This window comes from Lissotriton helveticus, chromosome 2_1 (genome assembly GCF_964261635.1).
Source record: "Lissotriton helveticus chromosome 2_1, aLisHel1.1, whole genome shotgun sequence".
In the NCBI taxonomy this organism is placed as follows: Eukaryota; Metazoa; Chordata; class Amphibia; order Caudata; family Salamandridae; genus Lissotriton; species Lissotriton helveticus.
Genome location: NC_136059.1, coordinates 1,415,836,508 through 1,415,859,723, shown reverse-complemented (window position 1 = coordinate 1,415,859,723; position 23,216 = coordinate 1,415,836,508). Strand labels below are relative to the sequence as shown.

At 41.4% G+C, this 23,216-nt stretch overlaps 1 protein-coding gene across 2 annotated transcripts in view; it reads right to left on the bottom strand.

The window, feature by feature from the left end:
• Nucleotides 1-23,216, bottom strand: part of LOC144818693 (coiled-coil domain-containing protein 17-like) — an 874,964-nt gene that overhangs the window by 440,563 nt on the left and 411,185 nt on the right. For both annotated transcript variants that reach the window (XM_078676346.1, XM_078676347.1), the window contains one exon: nt 5,116-5,269. In XM_078676346.1, the coding sequence (XP_078532472.1) occupies nt 5,116-5,269 (154 nt within the window). The remainder of the gene's footprint in view (nt 1-5,115; nt 5,270-23,216) is intronic.

Sequence of the window (23,216 nt, the reverse complement as noted above, 5' to 3'; positions counted from 1 at the left end):
TTAGGAAGCACCCAGGCTCCCTCCCCTAAGCCAACCACAATGCTGCAATGCAGCGTTGTGATTGGTATTAGCGTTGTGGCTCAGAGCGGGAATGGGGGGTTGGACATGTTCCACACCAGGCCGTGTAATGCAGCCAGTTGGAGAACATGCAAAGTGCCCATGACTGGAGGGCCGGCCAAGCAGGTATGCCCACTTTGGAATACAGCAACCACTCCTCCTCCCGGACGTCACAGGGGCTCAACCCAGGCCAACCTGGTTGGTACTAAAAATAAAATGATAATGACAGAAATAACTGCTGTGATTATCATTTCATTTTTGCTTTTACACTGCTCCGAGAGCAGTGGGGTGACACTCCTCCGCCTTAGCAATGGAGCCACCACTGAACATAGATAGCATTGAGTGCTGAGATCAGAAGTAACTGTCGGAGAAGTGAGTCGAGGAGGTAAAGTGACATGTTTTCCTTATGAATACAATTGCATAACAATGAAGCATGTTAAGCTTATAACATCAGGAACCGCTGAATGTCTTGGTGCTTAACTGACAGAACGCAAAGTACCTCAGAGTAAAATTATCATTACACGCTGGATGAGGAAACTGCTGATGCATAGAATTGTCACACACGCTATTTTTGGTTTCTGGATAGTAAACCGTCTTAATGCTTACAGTTCTGTGGGCAATGAATGAGAATCACTCTCCGTTGTGAGCCCAACGTGGCTCTTCTAGTTAATCAGACCATTTGATCTCAACAGAGATGGGCAGATCTTGTTCATGTCACATGGTTCTTGTAAATGAAGTTGTGCTCTCAGCAAATCTCACCAAAAACTGAAGTAACTCACTTAAGGTAATAAATAGTAAAGGCCTTTATTGAGAGTACTAGAGTCGCAGAAGAGATGACCTGGCAGCTCAGTACAAAGGCCACCTGTTCTTACTAAGCATTCCATATGTCATCAGCTGTGACATTGGTGCATTGTGTTTCTAGTCTGTCCCCAGCTAAGTAGGATTACACACTGATATGCGGCTTCTCTGTTTTTTCAGCGACTGCGAGGCACGTAACCCGCATGAATTGTGGGTACCAGAAGGTTGGTCCTTTATATACCCCAAAAAATGTTTTTACATTGGAGCCAATGAATGAGTTTATAGTGCCATTGAATACAAGGTCAAGAGGAAGGTTTTCGAATTTATTCAGTCATTAATCCTATATGTAATGATAGGCCTGATTTCTAATAGATTTGTTTATGTCTCTACTTTTCTCTTTTTAATTCATTTAGAATTTTACATATACTTGGGTCACTCCCAAGGATGAGGAGAAACCTGCCATAAACTAAACTAAAATACTTGTTGACAAAAGGTGAGCTAGACTAACACGGAATTGGTCTGAAAGTTGTTCAGACCCGATATGACAAGGGGTAAATGTGGGTGTATCCTTGAATTCTGGGACCACTGACTCAGTTGTATATGTGGTTTCTATTAGGTGCCTTATAGGTCTGGTACTTATTGATTGGGGATTGGAATATTGCAACAATCTCCAGTAGATTTTCTACCATTGGAAGCGGCTTTAGTAAGTAAGCTTTTATTAATTTTAGTTGTACTAAGGTATGCTGGTGTTCTGGTGGGTGAATGGAGTTATGTGATTGTGATTGGATAATACTGTCGAATGTTATGCTATACAGTATGTGTGGTACTGTTGGGATCCAGCCGATTGTTGTGATGGTTTCACAAAAAAAATTCTCTTTAAAAAAATAAAATAAAATAAGACTGTGGCTTATTAGTACATTACAAGTGGTATGTACGATTTGTTTGCAATATTTAATTTGTTTAATGTATATATTTATATTGTAGATGTGTTTTTCCAACAAGACTTTATCAATCTGTAGTCTTGATAAAGATGGTCCAACCAGCATAACCATCTAAATGTGTCGACGCCTGTTCTCCATTAATCTGTCAAATGGATGTTTCCTTAGATGTTGATGGTTTGCAAAGCATCAGGGTTCATCTCAACAACTTGTACAGACGGATATGGTCTTCCGTGATAAAGATTAATGTCTACCCTAACTTTCGCCTTGTGTTTTTATTGTTTCTATTCTATTATTGTGTATCTAATTCTTGCAAGCCATGTGAAAACTTTTTTTGTATTGCTTGTTATGAAAGTACTTTTTAACTTTGTGAAATATTTTAATGAATTGTGTTTTTAAAAGTACAGCCTTTTAGATTTTTGTGCTAACGCATCGTGATAGTTGGTCTGAACAGTAACCCCTATGGTTGATTGTTTGGTGAATGAGATACAGTTGGGTGAGTGGTGATGTGTTGACCAATAGGTCTTTATTAAGTTTTACCAAAGGACACCTTTTGTGCTTTTCTGTTGAACCCTAGTCCTTTGGTTGTTTAAGGGGTCCATCTCATTTTGTCTTAAAAGCATTTCAGTCATGACATGTTAGCTCACCATAACAGGTCATACAGTTAACAAATGCAGATGCTACAGGACAGTAGTTCCTTCATTAGATCACGACTAGATGAGTGGGCAGGGCTTGTTGACTTTGTTAAAGAATTGTCTTTGCCTCTCCTTGATTTTGGTGATTCACTTGAACTGGGCTCACACAGGTCACAGGATGAGGTGACAAATGTGGTCTTCTCGTCGCAAACCAGGAAGGCCCCTGGGAACAACTACCCACTAGTGGAATTATTGAAGAAGCTTTCTTATGCACTGCCTGCCCATCTCCAAAGATTATATGAGGAAAGGCTCTCTTCCATAGGACCTGTGCACTGCAATGGTAGCACTCATACACAAGCCAATTGATGATTGTGTCTCTTCTAGGCCTGTCTTTTTACTCATTAAAGAACTAAAGATTCTGGCTAATCACCTATATATGTCTGTAGATAAGTTGACACACACAGATCAGTCAAGATTTACACGAACTGATCAACTAGGCATAAGTTCGTAAGGCTTCCCAACGATATGGAATACTCCAACGCAGTCGCAGAACCGTTAGTACTATTATCTCTTGTTGCAGAGAAAGCATTCCGAATCTGGACGGACCCTTTTTGTTGGAATTACCAGCAAAGATGTGCAAGGGACCTGCACACCTTTTGTTAGTAAAAACGTTACATGGTAGCTAAGATCTCAGGCAATGGGAAGATGTCCACTGCATTCACCCTACATAGTGGAACGAGGCAAACAGACCTTTTATTCTTATTGCACTTTGCCTTGGTGTTGATATCCTACGAATGCTGTCGAACTTCCCATGAATATGTTGTTCCATCAGGCAGCGAATTAAGACTTTTTTAATACAAATATTCACATACACTGTTTAAGAATTAAGAACGTAAATAATTACTCTAAAGGAACATTGTAGTCTTTACAATTGTATCAACATGTTTGAGCTATTTTGCGTAAAACTACATTTTATCATTTTTCGATCGTGTATTTGTCTGCAGTTTTCACATATTTTCCTTCTAGTACTGGACTGGATAGAACTTACACCGGTTTGATGCATCAGATACTATATAGTTATAATCTATCTAGGCAGACATGTGGTTGTTATCTAAGACTTGGCAACTTGTTGTCATTTTTTTTGTGTATGTGAACTTACTGAATGTCTGATTTGTTTTGTCTTTTGGTTTATGTAACTGCAGAATCGGCTGATTGATTGATACTTCACCAGCAAAGATGGGCGGTGCAATCCATGCACACAAAAGTAGATTTAGATATCACTGTCAGCGTAGGTAAAATATGCTAATATAACTGTGGAAGGCCAATGAACTTTAATCTTAAGAACAACAGGTGGGCTTCTTTAATGATGTAAATAGGAGAAAATCTAATCTGAGGACGACTGTCGTGGGGAAAATCCGTTACCAGGGGAGCACAAACCAGCTGACACCTGTATTCTGATCTCCGCCATCTAGCCCACTGCTTCTCTATGGTATTCGAAGGCTTGAAACAACTCCGAGACAGGTCATGGAAGTAAGGGCTGCTACCCACTTTAACGAGAACTGAAAACTGAGCAGGAAACTAGAACAAAATCTGGCTTCCATATAAAGGAATCCCTCTAATAACAGTCAACAGCTAAAATAATGATATAATAAGCAACTGTAAACTGTTCTAACTCGAAGGAATCGGATGAAGGGAACACACAGCAAGGTCTCTTCTCTCAACACACAAAACAAACGTAGCGCACACAAGCACTAACAATGTGGGAGTCGCAAGAGGGTAAGAGAGGAGCTGGGCTGGACGTGGACAGACAGGGCTGTCCTCGGTGATATTTTCTCTAAAAGAACTCGAATCACCAGACCTCGGCCTTCGATACATTAGAGTGGGTCGGGGCTACACCTCAATGGCTCAATACCCTCTGACTCTAGGGCAAGGGCACTGATTTAGAGTTTGGCATAAAAGTGATGGCTATCCCGTCGCCATAATCAGGTGCATTACATCCTATGGCACTTGTGATATGAGGGCAGGATATGCTTCATGTTTGGGACAGAGTATCTCATCAGTCAAATGCTACATCAGGACCTTACAAACAGAGACACATCTAGCAATGAGAGCAAAGTCTGTATCAGGCAGACACATTGGATATCCGAGTGAAATGGCAGGTGTTCGTGTTCACCACTGAAGGAGGGGGTGCTAGAAAATATTAATAAATTCGAAGGTTATTGTGCTTGCGAATTTCCTGGGTATGAGTCATTCACATTCTTGAAAAAACTGTGACAATGAAGAGTGACAAAGTGGTAGTCTGAACTAATTGCATACTTGACATGTTATGATCTACCTTATAAATTCCTAATTTAAAAATGTTTGTGAATAATTTAAGCAATGTAAATAATACCTCAACATCATTCTGAGTCGTACCACACATTTTAACATTGACACCATGCAACTAACACAGTATTCTCATAAGAATTTGAGGTATCATAAGCACTATGCAAATAAGAGAAAACAATATTCACGTCCAGTTATAACTGTGAATAAAAGTGACTCTAATTGTGATGGAATGCTAAGGGGTCTGAATGAATGAATAACATTATCACAGGTCTATGGGGCTGCGATCTTGCACAGCTGTCCTAATCCAGATATTTAAATTGGTTTCAATTAAAGACATTCACCAACATGACTTCCCTTACATAGCTTCCAATTGCAGCACCTCAATCTGTTGCCTCATGGACTCCAGCAGTTGCTCGTTTCTTTGTTCCTGGGCAGTGAGGTGATGTAATAATTTCTCAAGCTGCGCAGAGTTTTTATTCTGGGCAGCCAGTTCATGCAGCCGCTCAACAATGTCTGAAATAGAAAATTGTTTTGTTTAAAATGTACCCCAATATTGCATTCAATTTTCATTGTTTTGTTATATTTGTCTCTGAAATCACCTGACCGGGAACTTATTTAACAATTGATATCATATTGTTGTCCAGCTTTGTGTGTGATATTGCAATAAGGTGACAAGTACCTATCCCAGATAATGAGGACATTAACTCACCTAGTGATGAGTACAATGTAACATTCCCATTGGTCTGCAGTGAGACATGCTGCACTGCATACCAATGGGTCAGTCATCAGGTAGGTAATTTATTCAGCAGCATAATCCTAACTAACTAAACTGAACATACTAACAATGGCAACATTTCACACAAACGCCTAATGCCACCCTAACCCCAACACACCCATGGTCAGAACATTTCCAGCTCATCCTAGCACCGTCGTCATCAAAACATCTCCAATTTCAGAATCTCACCTACACAGTTTTACTAAGTCATGCTAAATGATTCGAGTTGAGAGAGTTTGAGTAATACAACTGTTCTAAGTGTGGAACTCTGTTGTGGGTCACAAATCAGCACAAAGGTTTTATTACACAAGTTTAGATTTAGGCTAATTCAATATATGCTTTCTTTCTGATTTCAAACGCTTTTATTGTTATAAATAAACAAATGAAGATACAGAATATAAAAAAAGTGATACATTTGAGAGCAATAAAACAGACCATCAGAAGATGAAATCCAATAATAAAACATATGAAATGCATCCATATATAGTAAATAAAAGTAATCTGCCAGAAATAAAAATAGCCATTCATGAAGACCAAGCAGTTTAGCATATATGGAAACCATTCACAAATGTATCACTATCAGTTGATCGAATCAGAAGAAGAAGAAAGCAGAAAAAGAAGGAAGAAAAGCGAGATTAAGAGGGAGCAGATGGAAAAAAGAGGAGACAGAGAAGAAAGAGGGGAAAAAAGGAAAGAAGGATTTCCCAATGAATAACCCTTAAAAATAGGAAGTAAATCTGAACAACCAAGACGCCAGTCAACCAGACATACGAAAGGGATATTGGTCAACCAACCCTTGTGATGACAAATCCATGTAATTGTCTAGAGCAGTCCAAACCCCACTAGCAATCGACGGGGAGAGATGAGCTTGGTCAACCGAAGTATGAGCACTGCGTAGGAAGGAAACCCAAGCCCACCAAGTATGATACGAAACAGAGGAGAAGGATTTCCAGTCCATAAGAATTACTTTCACAGCAACGGACAATAGAAGATCCAATAATTGTAGCTCCATGTGCTCCAAGGGGAGAGGAGATGAAGCCGCAAGAGGGCCCAATAAAATTAATGGGAGAGAAAGTTGAAATTTAATATCAAAGATGAGCATAATATGCTTATGAATGAGGTCCCAAAAGGGTTGGAGTAAAGAGCAGTTAAAAAACATATGTGAAAAATCTCCTGGCGATAAGCCACAACTCCAGCATAGATTATCATCTTTGAGATTGAGCGAATGTAGGCGCACAGGTGTCCAGTGAAGAAGATTAATAGAGAAAAATTTAGATTGCATTAACGATGGGGCGATTTTGTTGCGAAGAGAAAGTTTACCAATCATCTGCCATGTATCCGAAGAAATATGTTCAATGACACTATGGTCAAAATGATGTAACCATTTATGTTGAGCAACCGTATGAGAGGAAGAAGAAGACGTAGATAAAAATTTATAAATCTTTGAGGCTACATGACCAGATTTTAACCAGATATGAAAAAGAGTAACCGTAGAAGAAGTGGGATGAAGACGTACTTTAGCAAGTGCCACCTTTATTTTAAGAAAAGTATAAAAATCTAAATTAGTTAAGGAGAATTGTTGAGCTAAAGAGGAAAAGGGTAGAGGCTCATCGTTAGGACCATAAAGATGTTTAACCAACGATATCCCTTTAGTCGCCCAGTAGGAAATCAAGGAAGGATCAATATTAATTTTAATTTTAGAATTCCGCCAGATAGACGACCATCTAGATTTATGAAGTGGAAACGCTACCAGCTTGTCCACCTTTCGAACCGCAGACAGAGTGTCTAAAATGATAGAGCGGGAAAAAGGGATAGATAAGGTAGACGCAGTGCCAAAAGATGCAGTCGGTAATGGAGAAGCCAATTCCTGCTCTATGAACAGCCAGGAAGGCACATGATTAAAGGGACAAGAAAACCAAAGAGCACCTTGGGAAGCCAAAAAGGCAGTTTGGTATTTATCCCAGTCAGGCAGATTAACCCCTCCCATATCATAGGGCTTCCGTAAGAATTTATAAGCCATTCTCGCTCGTTTATCATTCCATAAAAATTTTGACGTCAAAACGTCAACTTCATGAAAAAAGGAATCTGAAAGTTTCACCGGAAGCATGGAGGATACAAAGTTAACAATGGGTGTAATCATCATTTTAAGAGTCTGAAGACGACCCCACCAAGAAATGTGTTTCGGTGACCAGGTATCTAAAAGACGGCGAACTTTAAGAATAGTCTGGTTTTCATTATAGGCAATTGTGTCATATAAAGTAGAACAGAAATAAATACCCAAATATTTTAAGTGTTTAGACTGCCATTTGAAGCCAGCAGAACCCATATGTGTGGGGAAGCAATAGGCATTCAAGGGAAACAACTCTGTTTTCTCTTTATTTAAGGTGTAGCCAGAAACCTTTGAGAAAAGTGCAATCGTATCTGAGATAGCAGGTATAGCCACGGCAATATCGTCTGAAAAAATAAGGACGTCATCTGCATATGCAGCAGTTTTAATGCAGTGAGGACCAAACGAAAAACCTTTAATATCCGGATTCAGCTCAATCAATTTAAGGAGAGGGTCAATGGATAACAAAAATAAAAGAGGGGATAAGGGACATCCCTGTCTGGTACCCTGGCGAAGATGAAAAAAAGAAGACGTAGCACCATTAACTCGTATATTAGCTCTAGGCTGGGCGTATAAGGACATGACCATGTTAATAAAGGAGTCACCAAGATTATGTGCATATAAGACAGCCCGCAGAAATGGCTAGGAAACCTTATCAAAGGCCTTTTCAGCATCAAGCGCCAAGGCCGCAGCTGGGAGAGTAGAACGTTTGGCAGCTCCAAGAATGTGACAGAATGTGCGAATATTGTCACGTGCAAGACGGCCTTTCACAAAACCAGTTTGAGAGGAATGTACCAATGTAGGAATGAGGGATTCTAATCTCTTGGCCAAAATCTTAGCAAAGATCTTAGCTTCCATATTCAAAAGGGAAATGGGGCGAACATTTTTGGGATCTGAATGGTCTTTTCCCTCTTTAGGGATGACCACGATCGTAGCATCCGCCGCAGTACCAGAGACAGATCCATTCTGAATAAAAGCATCAAACACAGACTGAAGCTTGGGAACAATCACAGGAAGAAAGGTTTTATAAAAAAGAATAGGGTAACCATCAGGCCCTGGAGCTTTTCCCGAACGAGTAGCCTTAATTGCGGAGGTAATTTCATCAGTAGTAATAGGGCCACCCAAAAGAGTAGTATCTTCCAGAGAAACCGATTTCATAGGAACAGATTTTAAAAATTCTTGACATTGTTCAAATGAGGCCTGATCAGAAGGTGAGTACAGGTTATTGTAAAAATCACGAAAAACCTCAAGAATTTCCCCGGTCTGAAATTTTTTAGCACCTAGATGATCAGTAATAGAAGAGATTTGGGAAGACTTAAAGGAAGAATCTTGGAATTTTAACGTAGCTGCGAGCATATTTCCAGCTCTATTTTTTAACAATAATCTCTTGGATTTCTGAGCTTGAACCCCAATGTAGGCTCTCTTGGTAACTATGGTGTTGTATTTGTATTTTAGGAGCTTAATTGACTGCAGGCAAGATGTATCTTTAGAGTGACGAAAGGAAGATTCCAGAGTTTTAATGCCGGTAGCGAGATCTGCAAGTTCTTTTTTAATATCAGCATTCCTTTTAGACATACACTTAATAGCCTGGCCTCGGAAAGTGCATTTGAACGAGTCCCAGAGAACAATCGGGGAGGAAACTGAACCTTCATTTTCCAGAAAAAAAGTGTCAATCGCGCTAGAAAATTCAGCAACCTGGGTAGTGTCATATAAAAGTTCTGTGTTTAACCTCCAAGACCTAGCTTTCGATTTGGGAGCAAAGGACAAGAGATTAAAAGTAACCGCGGCATGATCAGAAATCAAAATAGGATGAATAATCGGAGAGGAGGAAGCAGGAACAAGAGAAGAATGAACTAATAAGTAATCAATACGAGAAAAGGTAGAATGAGGCGAAGAAAAGAAAGAGAAATTGCTACCCGTAGGATTATGGAGGCGCCATATGTCTTGCAGATGAGAAAGGGAGCACATATTAAGCATTTGCTTATGGGATTTTGGAGGACGAAATTGAAAAGCTGAATTCCTATCAAGAATAGGATCCATTACCAAATTAAAATCTCCCCCAACAACAAGGTTACCAGAGTGAGGCGTATCATTCAATTTTTTGGCAACTGATTTCCAAAAGGCCGGATCATCCTTATTAGGGGCGTAGATGTTCATAACATAAAGATCAGAAGAACCATCAGACAATCTAGTTAATAACCAACGACCTTCAGAATCATGGTCAGAAGAAACAATGGACAATCCTGAGTTCCTGGAAACCAAAGTGACAACCCCATTTCTTTTGCCACACGCATCAGAACAAACAACATCTGAAACCCAATCCTTCTTCAAGAATAATGCTTCTTTGGCAGATATTTTTGTTTCTTGAAATAGGACTAAATCTGAAGAGAGAGATTTGCAATAATCCAAGATCTTGGATCGTTTCACAGGGTGATTTAAGCCCTTAACATTAAGGGATAACACATTCAAGCCAGGCATCGACTAGTATAGAAAACAATAACATAGGTTAAAAATAATAGATAGAAAGCAACCCATATGAAGACAAACATCCAAGCATTCAACAACAATGTGCAAAAAGGAGAAACCATTGGGGAAATCCGAAAAGAGAAAAGAGAAAAGGAAGAAGAAGAAAGAAGAAAGAGAAGAGCCAGCAGAGAGGGTCTGAAAAAGACCAAAGTCATACTAGGGGGAAACGTGGACCGACAACCAGGGGAGCCGTCATAAGGAGCAAATATAATAGAAATCAGCAATCTACAGCCCACTGTATAGCAGGACGAAGTATACTTAATAGGGAAGAGAGAAAACATGACTATGGAATAACGATAAAGTAGAGGATTATAAGCTATATCAATATGAAATTCCATGAGAACAACCTGTGTATAATATGCATGTAACAATATAATGGATAGGTATATAGACATGTGAAGAGTAAATAAAGTACATCTAGAAGAAGCAATATATCTATCGGGGAACAATACATAAAAGGAGTTAAATCATATATGCACTATGCAAAAAGCGGTAAAAAACAATAAATCAATCAATGGACGTAAAATTCGTAGAGCAGTTATGAGTGATGTAGGAATTCATGTGAGAATATGGCAAATGTAACTGAAGAGTCATTAAAATACTAGAGAACTGTAAACTGCACTAGTGATAGAAACCGTAAATCTAGTAAAATTATACATTAAGGAAAGAAATAAGCATTTAGTAAATGAACAAACAGAAAATAAATAAGCGAATTAGACAGGTATAGGAAGCAAAGCACTAGATACATAACTGGAAAGAATAGGGAGCATTGTAGCAATACCTGTAACAATCCATAAGACAGTACCGGAAAGAAATAAGTGATGGAAGAGTCAAAATACATAACAGCAAAAGGCACACAAAAATATATCAATCAAACTCACATTGGATGGAACCAAGAGAAAGAAAGGCCAATTATAAACAGGAAGACAAAGAAATATGACGGAAACTGTAGATAAGGAAAGAACCGAAACATGAATGAAGATAAGAAAGAAAAAGAAAACTGAAAGAAAACACTGGTAACAAAAAAGAAAAGAACGAAGAAAAAGAAGAAGAACCACATCATCGTAGTAAATTAAAACATCGCATATAAGCTAAGTGACGAAAAAAAGAGCAATATTCGTGTACACAGACACCATTACACCAATGAAAGAGACAAACCTAACAGCTCATAGAAAGGCCAAACACATTACTCGGACATATATTATCGCAGGCACAGAGGCAACAGATGTAAACGACACCTCTAATTACAGAATCGTCTGCAACAAGAGAAAAAAGAGGTACGGGACTAACCAACACAATAGAGTCACTATAGAAAACAAGCAACCCACAGAAGAGTAGAGAGAATAATGAGAGAATAGCTCAAACGTGGTATCGAATGAAACCGCAGAAAGGGAGTAAGAGTAGTGAGAATGAAGAAAGAGAACATCTCACACATATAATTGGCAACATCAAACAGAAAACATCAGAACACAGAGAGGCAGTAATAACGGTGGACCATCATGCCACCACCCAGATCTAAAAAGACACACTTAAGAGATCTGAGGAAGAACAAACACATGACAGGCCTGGACATCCATCTCAAGTGCCGGAAGTACTAGAAGTACGCGAAGCGTCCATTTGAAGCTCCATCTGAAGCTCCATCTGATTATCCAAAAAGGATGCCAGGTCCGCAGGCTCATCGAAAACTCTAGAACGGCCTTTGAAGGTAATTCGAAACTTCGAGGGACCAGAGAAGGAAAAAGGGATATTCATCTCAGATAGACGCTTCCGTAGGTTTAGAAAGCCCTTCCTTCTTATCACGGTATCTCTGGCAAAGTCTTGAGAAATGGAAATACGATTGCCATTCCAGGAAACATTCTTAACCTTCCTCATGTGCGCCAAAATTTGCTCCGTATGCTGATGACGCAGTGGCTTAAAAATTATAGCCCTTGGTTGTGAGGCCGATTTGGAGCGGAAGGTGGGGACACGATGTGCCCGCTCTATCTCAAAGTCTCTTTGGAAAGAAATTTGCAACGTAGCAGGAAGCCAATTGGATATAAAATCAATCATAGAGAGAGCCTCTTTCTCAACTTCCTCAGGAAGGCCAAAAATGCGTAGGTTGGATCTACGATTGCGATCCTCTTGCTCAGTGAGGTCTCTCCTCAATGCCGCCATGGAACGTTCTAGTTGGCCCATAGATCTAGATTGTTTCTGCACAACATCTTCAGCACCGCTAATACGTGTCTCTGTGGCGGAGACACGCAGGGAAAGAGCCTTAAATTCATTCCTTATGGCAGACACCTCAACTTGCAGCATATCCGTGTTTGTTTTGGTTGACTGAGCAATGTCATGGACATCATTCAAGCGCGTCAGAATAGTCTCTAGCGTGGACGCAGTGTCCTTCTGAGAAGACTCAGGCGTGGGAGACGGTTGTTTCAATCTCTTCAAGGAGGCTTTAGTATCCTTGGCATTTGAGGGCAAACCCATACTCTCAGCCATAAAGGTAACGTCCCAAAAAGCGACAAAGCCACACACACTGCAGGTGTTCAAGAACAGCAGAGAATGAGGAGAATGGGAGGAAGCCCACAACACGCTAGTAAATTGACAGTCAAAAACAATAATAAAACGCCTTCACAACCAAAAGGGCCAAGCAAAAAATATTGCCAAACATATGTGAGGAAAAAATAAAATATAGCAGAACTCCTCCAAAATAAGCCACTGCGCAGTGAAATAAAGCGCTGTCACACTTTAATATTGAAAAGGTAAAAAGTCATGAACCAGATGAAAAATCATCGTAAAAAGCACGAAAAGAGTCATAAATACCCAACAAGAGTCTGTTCCGACGTATTCCTGTCAAGTGTATGACACGCGCGCTGTCAGCTGAGGAGAAATTCCAATCTCCGTCACAGGAATGCAAGATGGCTGCCACTCTCAGGAAATACAGAGCATTGCACCCAGCCGGAAAAAAACATCCTTTCACCAGCTGTCACAAACGGAGAAAGATCGTAAAATCCACCCAGCGTGTTCATGCAGGCAAAGACGTCTCTCCCGAGAGATGGGGCTCCTGGAATCAGCTGAAAAAGCTCCGACGGCCACTGATCGTCACGGAGCTCAAGCGCAGACCGCCATATCAACGCGGCGCGCAAGCCACGCCCCCCAATATATGCTTTCTTTACCTAAGTGTTACCATTCACACACATGCAATGCTCTTCATGCATGCAATGCTCACAACTAACGGACTAGTATTTGGGGCAAAATAAACCCCACTGAATTTGAGGGAAGATTGTTGCTGCAAATGTGGGCTCTTTTATGAGATGCCTTCAACACGATGCTCCCCCAGATGAGGACTATTTTGAACTGGTTTGTGCAGATGTAGGAAAAAGACTTACTAGACCTGTGCAGAGAAGGGAACCCCGAGAGACGCTGTGGTTTAACACCTAGTGCTCCAGAGCTCAAAAGAATCTTAAAATGGCCCTTCATGCCAATCCCCGTGATAGAACTCAAATAATTAAAAGCGAAAGACAGGTAGATAAAAGTGTTATTAATCAAAGGAAGGCAGAACTGAGGCGATTAGCTTGGGAAGATTTGGAGAGAGTCAGTGCCCTCAATGACTCTAAAATTTTGGAGCATCACGAATGGCCCCTTTTTTATGGACAAGGTTGGGCATATGGACTCTCTGATAATAGGGGATGCTTGGGAATCCCATTTCTCGACCATATTTAACCCAGACCATGTTCAGATTGAGGAGAAATGTGAGGACCCACCCTCAGACCTAACCCATGGCCTCCCAATTAAGAGCATCCCTCTTCATAGCCTAGGTTGAGGAGGCTTTAGCAAAGGGATTCTGTGTGAAAGCCCCAGGTCCCAATGGGGTCCCATTAGATCTGTTTAAAAAGTAACCCCAATCTTTGGGCACTCCTGCTGACCAATTTGATTAAAGCAGTGGTTTCTGGCCCCATCCCAGCATCATGGAAGGAGGACATTGTGGTTCCTTTGTTTAAAAAGGACAATAGGAGTAATCCTGCATGTTAGAGGCCAATCTCCCTATTGACGCCACAACTAAGGTTTTGGGGAGGGTCAGGAGGGGTTTGGGCACCACAGTGCTCGTCCCTGATTATGGCAGCAAGGGGGTTCTATCCACCTGACCTTCATGGACTTGTCCAGTGCTTTTGATACCGTTAATCAGGAGAAGTTGTGGGCACTAATGGGGACAATAGGTGTTGAGGAAGCTCTGAATTCCCTTTTGCGTTGGCTTCATGCCTCTACCACCGTTGCCAGGGGTTTATTTTAGCTCCTTTCCTTTTTTTAATTGTCACTATTGGCCTAGAGGCATTTTTAATAGAAATAAATTTCCCTCAAATTGGTGACAATTTGGTCCCGTTACAATCATACACGGATGACACTGTGCTAATGCCTCTGACAGCAAACAGCCTGCAAAAGTCACTCAACGATTTTACAGATTTTATGTCGGACCCTGATTTAAAAGTCTATTTTATCAAATCATATATTATAGTGTGGGATCCAAAATCGACTAAAGACAGAAAGTTTGCTGTAAGGGGCAAGACTATTGACAAGCTGACCAATTTTACATACTTGGGGAACATTTTTAATAACGCTATGACTTGGGGCCCTCTTGTCAATGCTAGGGTGCAACATACTAGCTGGGCTGTGGAGGGGTCATTCCGCTTCGCCTGTAAGCTAGATCACGAGCCGGTGACAGAGCTTGTTACCCCTTACAAAGCCAAATGCCTATCTGTTGCATCCTATGGGGCAGGAGTATGGGGTTACCACAACAGCTGCCATGTACAGGCTGTGGAAAGCAAATGAATTAAAAGGTTATTGAGGACTCTAAACAGTCTTCATTCTTCTGCCATCTTGAGTTGGGGCTTTAATTTTTAGAGGGTCGAACAGATATTGCCCCTCTGTTTTTATGGGCAAACATTTGGCTGTCTGAGGAATTAATGTTCACAAGGGACATTGTTAAGGACTGCATTAACCTTGATAGTGCCTTGACGACCCCTTTACTCCGATTTGTGAGAGCTAAACTCCCTGAGATAGGTCTGGGGCATTACTATGATAACCCTGCTAGTATTCACACAAATGCGAAAGTCATTATACAAGAGGTGCGCTATTCTAGGGTAACCGAGCACCACTCGCAAGGTGAGGTGCCAAGTCCTTTATGTCTGTTCCCTGCACCACAGCAATTTTGTCTAACTTTTATCACCAATGCCCAGGCCCGATTTCTTTTAACCAGATTTCATTTACACACTTTGCACTTTAAAGCGGCATTCCGAAAACAATCAGGTTGGGTTGTAAATTCACACCCTGCCCGTGTGACAATTTGGCAGCTCAATGAACCCTGCACTTTATGTTGTTCTGCCCCCTTTACAAAAAGCTGAGGGGAAAATTCCTAGCCCCACTTTCGAGGGAAACCCGGCCTCGTACTTATATTGAAGGTTTTTTCAGGCACATGCATCAAGCAGAATTGCATTCGCAAACGGTGCGAATCGCAAAAATCGGCCGTTTGCGAATGCAATTTCTGTTTTTGAGATGCATCATGATAACATGTATTTTTCACAATTTTAGAAATCGCAATTGGAATTGCGATTCTTTAAGAAATCGCTAAATCAAGGAATCGCAAAATAATATGAAAAAAGTGTATGCATCAAAATTCGCAAATAGCGATTTCCTAAGGAATCGCATTTAAGAATTCCTAATTTTAGAAGTACTGAGAGCAGGTGGTATTTTTTTTTTCTGGGAAAACATGTGAAACCAATTTGTAGGGTACTTAAGGGGTTCCACAGTTGAGCCAGACCTCTTTGAGGATGGCAGCAGTCATTGTCCTGGCACGTCGCTGGAGGTTGAGAGCAGCAGGAAGGAGAAGGAGGATGATCAGTGAAAGGATATTTAGATTGCGCATCACTTTGTTTGGCCAGACACAGGCTGAAATATATGACAAGTATAGGCTTAATGCTGACTCCATAATGAATCTCATTGCTGAATTAGACCCTATTTTGCGAAGAGAAACTCGTAGGACCCTAGCCATACCCACCCATGTGCAGGTGTTTTGTTCTCTACACCTTCTAGCCTCAGGGTCCTTCCAGGGAGTCATAGCTGTTGCTGGGGGTGTTTCACAGAGTGCACTTTCTAGATTTTTTAATGATTTCCTAAATGCAATGCTACAAAGGATACGTTATCACATTTATTTTCCTAAAACTCTGCAAGAGTTGATGGAAACAAAGTTGGACTTCTATAACATGGGTAATTTTCCTCATGTCATAGGCTGCATAGATGGAACACATGTTCCCATTTGTCCCCCATCTGTGAATGAGTATATTTTTCGCAACAGAAAGAATTATCACTCTTTAAACATCCAAGTTATTTGTAATTCCAAATCAATCATCACAGACTTAGTATCAAGGTACCCTGGGAGTGCCCATGACTCCTACATTTTCAAACATAGTGCCATCCATGGGCGACTGTTGTCAGGTGAATTTGGAGATGGATATTTGCTTGGTAAATACTGTTCTCTTTGCTAAACATCATTTTTCTCACATTCAGTTGCATCATATGTTAACTGCAATTGTACCATTTTACAACCCCATAGGTGACAGTGTATATGCTGTGAGATCATATATACTTACACCATACCTTAATCCAGCAACCCGTAAAGAACAGCAGTACAACCATGCCCATATATCCACCCGAAATGTTGTAGAGAGGACCTTTGGGGTCATGAAGTCTAGGTTTCAGATACTGCACAAAACTGGTGGAGCACTGCAATATCGTCCTGAGGTGTGTTGCAAAATAGTTGCAGCATGTGCCACGCTGCACAACATTGCCACAAGGAGAGGCTTGGAACTGAATTTAGATGACATGCTACCAAACAATGACAACCAGCCACATCAACCACATGCAAGACTTCATGGAGCAGATGCAGCAGAAGGAAGGCGAAGGAGAGCAGAAATCACAGAGCATTATTTTTAAAAGAGGTAAGAAGCCTGTTAATATTCAGTAAATCTGAGTGAAATTTATTTTAAATCATAAAGGAAGTAATAATTAACAAAGGTCACATTACTGCATGAAAAGTGTAAATGATATCAATATGTAGCTTTTGACTTTCAGCCGTCTCTGGCCAGTATTTTCATGATGTCAGTCATTTAGAAGGCAGTCCATTCATGACTTTATTTTCTCCCCCTCACTCCTAAAGCTTTACTTTTTGCATTTTTCTGAGATGAAGATGTGTGAATTTTTTGTTCAACATGTCTTGAGCTGCGTCGTCCAACAACTGTATCTGATTTTGATTCACAACTGGGTTTAGCACTCTCATCATTATTGCCACCATGTACTGTTGAAAGCACACTCATGTCTTCCTGCATGACATCCTTGTTAGTTTTTTTGGACATCATTCCTTCTGAAAGCTTATTACAACATTTAAATAATTCCTTTTGCATGCACAGTGTATTTGTTATCATTTTAGCATTGCTATTGCACAAGCGATATATTGCTCTAGTATAAGTGTGCATGCTAGACATTAATCTCAAGTGCCTATTGCAATTGGCAATGTTCTGTGCTTGTATTGCTTCACACATGGTTTCCATGGCTGTTGCCATGCGGTCCAGTTTATTACTTGATGCCATATGTGCACTTTCAATCACATTTGTCAACTTTAAAAGACTGTTTCTCATGGTATTGATGTCTTCGCTAATATGATTGAGTTTGCCCTTCATTTGCCTTATATCTTTTCCTTGCAGCCTTCGGACTTTCAGGAGTTTTTTTTCAACTACACTGGCCTGGCACTCATCTTGTGAGGATGACCTCTGGTTTGCTGGACGTGCCCTTCTTCTGTAAAATTGTTGCAGTCTACTACGTCGACTTATCTTTGTCTTTTGAATTGCATTCATTTGAACTGCTTGCTGCGTATGTGCATGTGATTGGGCTCTTCATCAGTGTCTGAGTCTTGCAGTTGCTGCACTCTTTTCCTTCATCTCTTCACTCCTTCAGGGACCTTAAGGGAATCTTTGCCAAAAAGCTGATCAGTAGCCATTACTCCTTCCAGAGCACACCAAAAACACTCCTCCTCTTGCTGCAAGCAGAGCTCCAACTGCCAAAAGCCACTCCTGCAGTTTGAACTAGGCTTCAGGTGTGTGTAATCAGTGTACTGGCTTCCTGGGTGTGTCCTCATTCATATGCATCAAAATTGCGAAATCGCAATTTGCGAAATCGCAAATTGCGAATTCGCAATTCATAAATCGAATTTTTCTTGCGATTCGGTAAAAATTGCGATTTTTACCGAATCGCAAAAAAATAGCGAAAAAAATGATGCATAGCATTTTGCGATTCTTTATTTGCGATTCCGTAATTTTCGCAAAATAAGAATCGCAAAAACTAAGAATGATGCATGTGGGTGTTAATCTCTTGCACTCTTTGGCACCCTTGATATTTGCACTACTGTGAATAATTTTATTAAAGTTGCAATGGGCATTAGAACATGTTACGAGTCACAATAGAAGATCATGAATGTTGCAACTTTTATTTTGCTTAAATAACAATTTTCATATAGTAATGAGATTTTAGGATTGGCAGCATAGACTGTCGCACTGAGTATTTGACGCTAAGATTTATTTCCTTCATTTAGTTGTTTGAATGCTTTGAAACATTAGTTTATATTGATTTTATTTAAGCTGTTGCACAAATCTGTTTTGAACATTTTAAAGTGAAATGTATGTTTGTCTAACATTTATGGTTTTTGAAATCGAATAAAGTTATTTTGAACTGAGTAGTATGTGTTTTTTAAGTTACATTTCTACATCAATTAGAAAGAAATATCCTTTTTCCTTGTTAAAAGAGCATGAATTTTAAGTGGCTGTTGTCCGTCTTCTTTGTACCTTCGTGCTTTCCCCTTTTATCATCTACTTCAGTCTGTTACACAGTGGGGCCGTTTATGATTTCTCCAAAGTTAAGGAATACTGTGACTCATTAGTTGAATTTGTATTGAAGGAAGAGGCTAAATAATAAATTGACTGGTGATCCACGATAATGAAATCAGTCAGCCTTAGGTCTGTTTTTTTTTTGTATTTTAAAAGTGTGCATCTATTTATTTATTGCTGTATTTATGCTGAATGAACCTAATCAAAATAAACGTATTTGATAGTGATGATTCCAAATACACCTCTTTGGAATTAGACTTTTTGTGCAGTTCACACATATTGTCAAGGCAGAGTAGCAAGGTAAGTTATTGTGGCCAAGTATCTTCTTGTTGCAGCAAGTGACTCCCTTGAAGATGGGATTGAGAGGTGGCCTGCACAGTTCATTTCGTGATTTTTAAAAAAAATATATTTTTATTAATTCCAAACAACCGCAATCAGGATACAAAGGCTAATAGGTGCTCATTAGTCAATAACGGTCCCTGATCGCACCCAAGTACAAGTTACAAATTCGTAGCCAACAGATTTATGTGCCGTTCCTCAAGATAATAGCACCAAGTAACAACCAGATGGTTGAGGAGTAAACATCACAGTAACAACCAGTGAACAATGAGAGATATAAGAGCAGTGCCTTAGCTGCATACCACAAGAATACAAAACAATCCCCCCTCTTATCCCTCCCCCTCCCCCTCCCCTGCGCGTCACATAGAGTAAAGTTATGAGAACATCAGAGTGTAGAAAAAAAGATCATAATACAGATAACATGCAGTGTATACCAAGGAGTACAGCAACAACAGGGTAGTTATTGTCAGGGATATAATAGGTACAGACATCCAGGTATGGAATATACAATAGTCAGGGCAAAACAGATGGGTCACCAGCCGTGGAGTCCACATCTAGATCAGCGTCCGGGGCTTTCTGTAAGATCACCATCGCTTCCCAGGCCCTCGGAGCCTCTAAAGCTTTTTCGCTTTTTGTTTGGCTAGCAAGCTGTAATCTAGCAGTGCCCTTGCATTCCTCCCATTTAAGGAGGTCAGCTTTCCACCTCTGTACGGTGGGGCCCGCCCAGATTTCCAATGAGCTGTAATGTCTCGTTTGGCCAGAAGAAGGCCCAAATCCAAAAATTTGTTAGTGATCTTGTTCTGGGATGTGTGGGAAAACCAGTTCAGCAAGCAAGGGCCTATAGAGGGTTCAATCTCTCTCTCAGTAATATTGCACAATGGCGAAACCACCTCCTCCCAATACTTTCCCAGCTGGGGGCAGTCCCACATCATGTGGCGGAATTCTGCACCCTCCATGTTGCATTGTGGGCACAGCGCTGTGTCCGTGTCCAAGTAGGTGTTAATTTTTGCCGGAGCGAGGTACGCCCTATGCAGTATAAAACAATGTACCAGCTGGAAACGGGATTTATAGTGCCTTACCATGCTCGCTCAACCAGCTCGGCCCACACCTTCTCAGGGATCTCTTTGCCTAAGTCCTCTTTCCATTTCTGATATAGTGCCCGCAACTGAGTCAGCGCCTTGCGCGTCATACGCCTTTATAGGCAAGTAATAGCTTTAAAGGTCCCTGCCGCCTTTACTACGTACTGACAAGCCATGGAGGTCTGCGGCTAAGACAACCCTTCTCTCCAGTGCTTTTGGATGGCCGAGACCAGAGCCGAATGGAGCATAAAGTCCCTATGTGGCAGATCATACCTGTCCTACAATGCATCGAAGGGAAGCAGGGTACTATCCTCACATAAGTCCCCTAATGTATACAGAACCTTCTCCCCCCAGTCAGTCAGTGCAGCCCAGTTGCCCCCATGTGGGAGAGCAGTACACATGGCTAAAGGGATCTCCGGGGCATAGGGACGTGCAATCTGCGCCCTCTGCTGACTCCTGTTCCAACAAAGCCAAAACTTGTTAGTGAGTGCTTTGAGCCACAATGGCAGCTGTAAAATAATACAAGACAGCACCTGCCCTGGGACCTGCCCATCATCCTGCTCGTCCGGTCCCCTAAATTCCAGCGCTACTGCTTGGGTAAGCCACTGTAATTGGGCTGCCAAATAGTATGTCTCAAAGTCAGGCACCGCCAGTCCACCATCAGCCCTCGGCCTCATTAAGGTTTTCAGCACCACCTGTCATCTGCTAGAAGCCCAGAAAAAACCCGTGATCATTGATTGAAGCTGTTTGAAAATCGACGCAGGTATCCAGACTGGCAGAGTTAGAAAATAACACAGTAGCCTAGGGAGAGACACCATTTTAAGAAGGGCCTCTCGGCCTGCTACCAAGAGAGGTAAGGTCCCCCAAAATTCCAGGTTGCTTTTAAGACTTCAGATCACTTTATCTACATTACCCCCCAGTAGGTCAGCCTGCGTATAATAAATACGGGTCCCAAGGCAAGCCAAGCAACGATATTCCCACTGCACACCATCAACAATTAAAGGACCCCCATCTGATGGGGCAGCGGGAACAGGCAAGACTTCACCCAATTCACCTTGAGTCCCGCAACAACCTCAAGATCTAGGAGAGTAAACGCTTCGCTCCGAAGAGGGCATTGGCCGTGTTTGCTAGAAACATGAGTAGGTCATCGGCATAGAGTGCGATGTAATGAATGTGGCCATGGACACAGAGCCCTGGATAGCGCTGCTCCATCCGGACCTGGGCAGCTAGGGGCTCCATGGCCAGGGCAAACAAAAAAGGGGACAGCAGACATCCCTGCCGCGTCCCGCTGCTCACAGCACAAGCATCTGAAATCAGTCCGCCCATTTTTACCCGAGCAGTGTAATATTTGTATACCAATGCTGTCCAAGCTACAAAAGTATCACCCAAGCCAAAACTGCGCATGACCTGAAATAAATAGGGCCATTCTAGACTTTTGAATCGACCAATAAAGTGGCAGCGGATGCCTTCAGATAGGAATCGTCTTCCAATATGTGAAGCAGGCGCCTCACATTGATGGCGGTGTTCGGTGTCGGGATACAGCCCGCCTGATCCCTGAGCACTATGTGAACCATGTGTGGGAGAAGTCGGTCGCTAGGATGCGACTTAGAATCTTATAATCAGTAGTAAGCATGGACAGAGGGCGGTAAGCGGTCCTTTCAGAAGGCGATTTCACTGGCTTCCGCAGTGGAATAATATTGGCTTCACAAGTAGTGACAGGCAGTTGACCCGCGCACTTTGCCTCATTATAAAGTGTCACTAGCTTAGGAGCTAAGAGATCAATATAGGTCAGATAAAACTTGAGTGGGAAACTGTCTATCGGACCCGGGGGTGTTTTTCCGCACCATATTCTTTATCGCTCCCCTAACTTCTCCTATTGTTATATGCTGGCCTGCATCCTATCAAGTTGTGAAAGGTCAACTGTAGCTAGAAACTCCCCAAGAACGTCATCATTCAGCGTCACCTCACTCTGATAGAGATCCGTATAATAGGCAAGAAATTGATTATTAATCCCCTGCTGGTTATAACAAAGTTCCCCGTTGGGCTACACAATTCCAAAACGACCGATTCCCATCGAGAGGTGTTGGCTGACCAAACAAAAACAACGCATCTGATTTATCACGCTCTGCATGAGCTCAGGCTATATATTATAAAACTTTCAGTCGGGTTTACAGGGCAATCTTCCATCTACCGAATTAGGTCTCCCCTGCCCAAATCCGCCTCGGATTTGGTCTCCAGAGACAAACGGTGGAGAGAAGAGGCACCTATATAAAAAGCTGGTGCAAATTCAGAGGTGCCAAGCAAGGATCCTTAAACGCCCACCTCTGGACCAAACTGTCTACTCGAGAGAACTCACCCGCCAGGAATTATCTAAAAGAATCACTGGAGAACCTGGAATTAACAAATCTCTGGGAGTCATCCACAGACATAAAAAGTTTCAAAAAACGTGGTAACAAAGTAACCAAAATGATATCATCCATAGATGACAAAGACATTTTGGCCAAGAGGGCTCATGGATGGACAGTGCTGAAAGATTATAAAGCTCTTAAGCCACAGGAATACCTGAAAATGGGCCTCACGCCGATGACAAAAAACAAATTTTTAAATTTGCGCCTCGGCATCCTACCAATACTACCCCATCTGGCACCTTGGAAAAGGGGAGCAGAAGAACACCTTTGCCGTCTTTGGAGAACAGGGAAAGAGGACCTAATACATATAATCTGCA